At 42.2% G+C, this 7,860-nt stretch overlaps 2 protein-coding genes and 1 long non-coding RNA gene across 5 annotated transcripts in view; all 3 read left to right on the top strand.

Annotated features, from left to right (window-relative positions):
- The first annotated feature begins 1,213 nt into the window (after positions 1-1,213).
- LOC132392306 (uncharacterized) lies at positions 1,214-1,709 on the top strand. Its single transcript, XR_009511485.1, has 2 exons — positions 1,214-1,307; positions 1,638-1,709. It is a non-coding gene; the product is annotated as an uncharacterized LOC132392306 (long non-coding RNA).
- Positions 1,710-2,153: 444 nt separating this feature from the next.
- Positions 2,154-5,531, top strand: LOC132392974 (uncharacterized). Of its 2 annotated transcripts, none has more exons than XM_059967616.1 (2): positions 2,154-2,812; positions 2,912-5,531. In XM_059967616.1, exon 2 carries the CDS (start codon positions 3,398-3,400, stop codon positions 4,706-4,708), a length of 1,311 nt encoding a protein of 436 aa, XP_059823599.1. In that variant the 5' UTR covers positions 2,154-2,812; positions 2,912-3,397; the 3' UTR covers positions 4,709-5,531. The 2 variants fall into 2 exon arrangements, with proteins under 2 accessions (XP_059823599.1, XP_059823600.1); XM_059967617.1 differs by having other exon boundaries at positions 2,536-2,548.
- Positions 5,532-5,683: 152 nt separating this feature from the next.
- slc23a3 (solute carrier family 23 member 3) overlaps positions 5,684-7,860 on the top strand; it is a 35,950-nt gene continuing 33,773 nt past the window's right edge. The window contains exon 1 of one of the 2 annotated variants that reach the window (XM_059967620.1): positions 5,684-6,006. In XM_059967620.1, coding sequence (XP_059823603.1) covers positions 5,818-6,006 — 189 coding nt within the window. In that variant the 5' untranslated portion in view covers positions 5,684-5,817. The remainder of the gene's footprint in view (positions 6,007-7,860) is intronic. The other variant, XM_059967619.1, reaches the window with a different exon arrangement.

Here is a 7,860-nt window from a genome sequence, read left to right as displayed (position 1 = left end):
GTTCAGGAAGAGTTATGATACTACAATCACCAGGTTCAGAAACAGTTATTACCCTACAATCACCAGTTTCAGGAACAGTTATTACCCTACAATCACCAGGTCCATGAACAGTTATAACCCTACAATCACCAGGTTCAGGAACAATTAGGGTTATTATTACCCGACAATTACCGGGTTCAGGAACAGTTATTACCCCACGATCACCAGGTTCAGGAACAGCTATTACACTACAATCGACAGGTTCAGGAACAGTTATGACACTACAGTCACCAGTTTCAGTTTCAATTATTACCCTACAATTACCAGGTTCAGGAACAGTTATTATGATACAATTACCAAGATCAGGAACAGTTATTACCCTACAATCTCCAGGTTCAGGTACAGTTATTACAATACAATCATCAGTTCAGGAACTGATATTACCCTACAATTACCACGTTCAGTAACAGTTATTACCCTACAACCACCAGGATCAGGATAAGATATTACCCTACAATCACCAGGTTCAGGAATTGTTGTTACCCTACAATTAACAGGTTCAGGAACAGTTATTATCCTACAATCACCAGGTTCAGGATCAGTTATTAGCCGAGAACCGCCAGGTTCAGGAACTGTTATTACCCTACAATCACCTGTTTCAGGAACAGTTATTACCCTACAATCACAAGGTTCAGGAACAGTTATTACCCTACTATCACCATGTTCAGGAACTGTTATTACCCCACGATTACCAGGTTCAGGAACAGTTGTTACACTGCAATCACCAGCTTCAGGAACAGTTATTACCCCAGAATCACCCGGTTCAGGTACAGTTATTACGATACAATCACCAAGGTCAGGAACAGTTATTACACTACAATCGACAGGTTCAGGAACAGTTATGACAGTACAGTCACCAGTTTCAGTTTCAATTATTACCCTACAATTACCAGGTTCAGGAACAGTTATTATGATACAATCACGAAGATCAGGAACAGTTATTACCCTACAATCTCCAGGTTCAGGAACAGTTGTTACACTGCAATCACCAGCTTCAGGAACAGTTATAACCCCACGATCACCAGGTTCAGGAACAGTTATTACCCCAGAATCACCAGGTTCAGGTACAGTTATTACGATACAATCACCAAGGTCAGGAACAGTTATTACCCTCCAATCAACAGGTTCAGGAACAGTTGCTACCCTACAATTAACAGGTTCAGGAACAGTTATTACCCTACAATCACCAGGTTCAGGAACAATTATTACCGTACAATTACCGGGTTCAGGAACAGTTATTACACTACTATCACCATGTTCAGGAACAGGTATTACCCCATGATCACCAGGTTCAGGAACAGTTGTTACACAACAATCACCAGGTTCAGGAACAGTTATTACCCTACAATGACCAGTTTCAGGAACAGTTATTACCCTACAATCACCAGGTTCAGGAACAGTTATTACCCTACAATCACCAGGTTCAGGTACAATTATTACCATACAATTACCGGGTTCAGGAACAGTTATTACCCTACTATCACCATGTTCAGGAACAGTTATTACCCCACGATCACCAGGTTCAGGAACAGTTATTACACTGCAATCACCAGGTTCAGGAACAGTTATAACCCCACGATCACCAGGTTCAGGAACAGTTGTTACCCCAGAATCACCAGGTTCAGGTACAGTTATTACGATACAATCACCAAGGTCAGGAACAGTTATTACCCTACAATTTCCAGGTTCAGGTACAGTTATTACAATACAATCATCAGTTCAGGAACTGATATTACCCTACAATTACCACGTTCAGTAACAGTTATTACCCTACAACCACCAGGATCAGGATAAGATATTACCCTACAATCAGCAGGTTCAGGAACAGTTGTTACCCTACAATTAACAGGTTCAGGAACAGTTATTATCCTACAATCACCAGGTTCAGGATCAGTTATTAGCCGAGAACCGCCAGGTTCAGGAACTGTTATTACCCTACAATCACCTGTTTCAGGAACAGTTATTACCCTACATTCGACAGGTTCTGGAACAGTTATGACACTACAATCACCAGGTTCAGAAACAGTTATTACCCTACAATCACCAGGTTCAGGAACAGTTATTATGATACAATCACGAAGATCAGGAACAGTTATTACCCTACAATCTCCAGGTTCAGGAACAGTTGTTACACTGCAATCACCAGCTTCAGGAACAGTTATAACCCCACGATCACCAGGTTCAGGAACAGTTATTACCCCAAAATCACCAGGTTCAGGTACAGTTATTACGATACAATCACCAAGGTCAGGAACAGTTATTACACTACAATCGACAGGTTCAGGAACAGTTATGACACTAAAATCACCAGTTTCAGTTTCAATTATTTCCCTACAATTACCAGGATCAGGAACAGTTATTATGATACAATCACCAAGATCAGGAACAGTTATTACCCTCCAATCAACAGGTTCAGGAATAGTTGCTACCCTACAATTAACAGGTTCAGGAACAGTTATTACCCTACAATCACCAGGTTCAGGAACAATTATTACCGTACAATTACCGGGTTCAGGAACAGTTATTACACTACTATCACCATGTTCAGGAACAGGTATTACCCCATGATCACCAGGTTCAGGAACAGTTGTTACACAACAATCACCAGGTTCAGGAACAGTTATTACCCTACAATGACCAGTTTCAGGAACAGTTATTACCCTACAATCACCAGGTTCAGGAAAAGTTATTACCCTACAATCACCAGGTTCAGGAACAATTATTACCATACAATTACCGGGTTCAGGAACAGTTATTACCCTACTATCACCATGTTCAGGAACAGTTATTACCCCACGATCACCAGGTTCAGGAACAGTTATTACACTGCAATCACCAGGTTCAGGAACAGTTATAACCCCACGATCACCAGGTTCAGGAACAGTTGTTACCCCAGAATCACCAGGTTCAGGTACAGTTATTACGATACAATCACCAAGGTCAGGAACAGTTATTACCCTACAATCTCCAGGTTCAGGTACAGTTATTACAATACAATCATCAGTTCAGGAACTGATATTACCCTACAATTACCACGTTCAGTAACAGTTATTACCTTACAACCACCAGGATCAGGATAAGATATTACCCTACAATCACCAGGTTCAGGAACAGTTGTTACCCTACAATTAACAGGTTCAGGAACAGTTATTATCCTACAATCACCAGGTTCAGGATCAGTTATTAGCCGAGAACCGCCAGGTTCAGGAACTGTTATTACCCTACAATCACCTGTTTCAGGAACAGTTATTACCCTACATTCGACAGGTTCAGGAACAGTTATGACACTACAATCACCAGGTTCAGAAACAGTTATTACCCTACAATCACCAGGTTCAGGAACAGTTATTACCCTACAATGACCAGTTTCAGGAACAGTTATTACCCTACAATCACAAGGTTCAGGAACAGTTATTACCCTACTATCACCATTTTCAGGAACAGTTATTACCCCACGATCACCAGGTTCAGGAACAGTTGTTACACTGCAATCACCAGCTTCAGGAACAGTTATTACCCCAGAATCACCCGGTTCAGCTACAGTTATTACGATACAATCACCAAGGTCAGGAACAGTTATTACACTACAATCGACAGGTTCAGGAACAGTTATGACAGTACAGTCACCAGTTTCAGTTTCAATTATTACCCTACAATTACCAGGTTCAGGAACAGTTATTATGATACAATCACGAAGATCAGGAACAGTTATTACCCTACAATCTCCAGGTTCAGGAACAGTTGTTACCCCAGAATCACCAGGTTCAGAAACAGTTATTACCCTACAATCACCAGGTTCAGGAACAGTTATTACCCTACAATGACCAGTTTCAGGAACAGTTATTACCCTACAATCACCAGGTTCAGGAACAATTATTACCGTACAATTACCAGGTTCAGGAACAGTTATTACACTGCTATCACCATGTTCAGGAACAGTTATTACCCCACGATCACCAGGTTCAGGAACAGTTGTTACACAGCAATCACCAGGTTCAGAAACAGTTATTACCCTACAATCACCAGGTTCAGGAACAGTTATTACCCTACAATGACCAGTTTCAGGAACAGTTATTACCCTACAATCACCAGGTTCAGGAACAATTATTACCGTACAATTACCGGGTTCAGGAACAGTTGTTACCCCAGAATCACCAGGTTCAGGTACAGTTATTACGATACAATCACCAAGTTCAGGAACAGTAATTACACTACAATCGACAGGTTCAGGAACAGTTATGACACTACAATCACCAGTTTCAGTTTCAATTATTACCCTACAATTACCAGGTTCAGGAACAGTTATTATGATACACTCACCAAGATCAGGAACAGTTATTACCGTACAATCACCAAGGTCAGGAACAGTTATTACCCTACAATCACCAGGTTCAGGAACAGTTATTACCCTACAATCTCCAGGTTCAGGTACAGTTATTACGATATAATCATCAAGTTCAGGAACTGTTATTTCCCTACAATTACCACGTTCAGGAACAGTTATTACCATACAACCACCAGGATCAGGATAAGTTATTACCCTAGAATCATCAGGTTCAGGAACAGTTGTTACCCTACAATCACCAGGTTCAGGAACAGCTATTACCCTACAATCACCAGGTTCAATAATAATTATTACCCTACAATCACCAGGTTCAGGAACAGTTGATACCCTACAATGACCAGGTTCAGGAACAGTTATTACCCTACAACCACCAGGTTCAGGAACAGTTATTACCCTACAATCACCAGGTTCAGCATCAGTTATTACCCTACAATCACCAGGTTCAGGGACAGTTCTTTCCCTACAATTAACAGGGTCAGTAACAGTTATTACCCTACAATCACCAGGTTCAGGAACAGTTATTCGCCTAAAACTGCCAGTTTCAGGAACAGTGATTACCATACAACCACCAGGATCAGGATAAGTTATTACCCTACAATCACCAGGTTCAGGAACAGTTGATACCCTACAATCACCTTGTTCAGGAACAGTTATTACCCTACAATCACCAGGTTCATGAACAGTTATTTTCCCTATAATCACCTGGTTCAGGAACCGTTGATACCCTACAACCACCAGGTTCAGGAACAGTTATTACCGTATAACCACTACAGGGTCCTGAACCACTTCGAGCAACCTCATTCACCTGAAAACTGAACTGATTCCACATCCTATGGACTCAATCTCAAGGATTCTACAAATCATTTTCTCGATATTGCTTATTTTTGTTTAATTATTATCTTCTTATGTATGTTGGTTGAACCTTTATGGCATTTATGCATCCTGTCAGCTGGGGAAGCTGTTTTAGGGCACGTTCCTTTTCGCTTTGACTATGTTCAAAGCTCAAAGTAAATTATTATGAAAGTATGCTTTTCTCACCATATACTACCCTGAGATTCATTTTCTTGTGGACATTCACTGTAACTACAGAGAAACACAATCGAGTCAATGATGAACTGCGCACAAAGACAGGCAAACAACCAATATGTGGAAGACAACAAATGGTACAAAAGCAAAGAAGAAAAATCAAGATAATAATAATGATAAATAAATACTGAGAAGTTGAAGAGACATTATAAATTATTTTGTAGGCAGTGGAATTAGTTCAGTGTTGATTTGAGTGAGGTTATTCATGCTGGTTCAGGACCCTGATGTTTGAAGTGTAGTTACTGCTCCTAAACCTGATGATGGGGTCCTAAGTCTCCTGTAACTCCTACGTTTTGGTAACAGTGAGAAGAGAGCATAGCCTGGAAGGTGGGGGTCAATGATGATGGATGTTGCTTTCCTGTGGAGAAGGAAGACTGGACTCTTTCCCTCTTTTTTTTCATCCCCTTTGCAGATTAGTCCTCCTTGTGGTGCTGTTGTCTCAACATCTGCGATCCTGTACAGTCCCGATTTGGAGGTGGAGAAAATCCAAAGGATTTGATATTTGGATTCGAGTCCCCATCTTTAGAATATTTTCGGTATGTACAAAAATTCCATTTGCCCACGTTCAGCCCATTTTCCCAGCTGCTGCAGATTTTCCCTCTGCAAGCTCTGATAGCATCCCTCGCTGTCCACTTCACCCCCAATCTTGGTGTCCTCCACAAATCTGCAGATCCAGTTTACCACATTATTGTCCAGATCATTGATATAGATGACAAATAACAATGGGCCCAGCACTGATCCCTGTGGCACACCACTAGTCACAGGCTTCCAGTCAGAGAGGCAACCTTCTGCTCCCACAAAGCCAATGTCTAATCCAATTTGCAACCTCAGAGGTCACAGGTTAAGGGTGAAAGGTAAATCTGAGGAGGAACTCATCACTCCGAGGGTTGTGTGAGCTGCCAGATGAAGGGGTGGATGTGGATTCAAATGCAACCTTTCCATGAAGCTAGGGTAAGTACATATATGGGAGGGGTATGGAGGGCTATGATCTGGGTGTAGGTCTAGACAGAACCACAGTTCAGCATGGAGCAGATGGGCCAAACGGCCTGTTTCTGTGCTGTAGTGCTCTATGGTTCAATGGCTCTATGACTATAAAGCCATATGAAGACATAGGAGCATCTCATCGAGTCTGCCCCACCATTCCATCATGGCTGAATTATTATCCCTCTTAACCCCATTCCCAAGCCTTCTCCCCATAACCTTTGATACCCTGACTGATCCAGACTGATCAGCCTCTGGTTTAAATATGCCCAATGACTTGGCCTCCACAGCCATTGGTAGCAATGAATTCCACAGATTCACCAGCCTCTAACTAAAGGAATTCCACTCCTGGCTGTTCTAAAGGGATGTCCTCATATTCTGGGACTGTGCAGGCTGCTCCTAGACTCCCCACTATAGGAAACATCCTTTCCATATCCACTCTATCTAGGTCTTTCAATATTTGTTAGATTTCAATGAGATGCCCCACATTCCAAATTCCAGTGAGTACAGACCCAGAGCCATCATATGCACCTTGTACGTTAACCCTTTCATTCCCGGGATCATTTTTCTGAACCTCCTCAGGACCCTGTCCAATGCCAGCACTGGAAATACCTAAGAACATGCATGCATTGCTGCAGTTCAAGATGGTAGCCCATGACCACATTCTTGTGGGGCAACTGGGGATGAGCAACAAATACACTTGCATTAGGTAAATGTTTCATCAGAACCTGTTTTTCACATAGCCTAACTTCCATCAGGTAAGTGGAACCGTGGGTGTCAGGGTAGTGTAGTGGTTAGTGTAACACTATTACGGTGTCATTGTCCCGGGTTCATTTCCCGCCGCTGTCTGTAAAGAGCTTGTACGTTCTCCCATGACCACTGCGGGTGCCTCAGCATCTACCCATGTTCCCAAGACATATGGGTTAGTAGGTTAATTGGTCACGTGGGAGTAACTGGGCTGTCTGGGCTTGAAGGATCTGTTAGCGAGTTGGATCTCAAAATAAAAAAACAAACATAGAACATAGGACAGAGCTGCACCCAACAGGCCCTTCCACCCACAAAGCTGTGCTAAATTAACTAAACAAATACTACCTGTTCATATCCCTCCATTTTTGCATGTCCATGAGCCTATCTAAGAGCTTCTTAAGATCCTCTTAAATACCTTTATCACATTTGCCTTCTCCACCCCACCTGTCTTTAAAAGCACTTGATCTGGACATCTCATTTGAACTTACCCCTCTCATGCTTTACAAGCAACCATCAGGCCTCCGCTCAGCCTCTGACACGATGTCCATGCCAAGTATGATGCCTAATTATACTAACTCCCATCGACGTGGTCTATAGTACTCCATTCCTTTCATGCTTATGTGCAGGGCTGATGGAGGGTTTTGGCTAAACCCTCAGCTGCT

Source organism: Hypanus sabinus, chromosome 4 (assembly GCF_030144855.1).
Source record: "Hypanus sabinus isolate sHypSab1 chromosome 4, sHypSab1.hap1, whole genome shotgun sequence".
NCBI classification, from domain to species: domain Eukaryota; kingdom Metazoa; phylum Chordata; class Chondrichthyes; order Myliobatiformes; family Dasyatidae; genus Hypanus; species Hypanus sabinus.
The sequence above is the reverse complement of the archived record's forward strand: the minus strand, read 5'-3'. Positions and strand labels throughout refer to the sequence as shown.

Excerpts from the sequence above, each read along its gene's own strand:
- LOC132392974 (XM_059967616.1), top strand. The coding sequence starts at position 3,398 with ATGACCAGTTTCAGGAACAGTTATTACCCTACAATCACAAGGTTCAGG.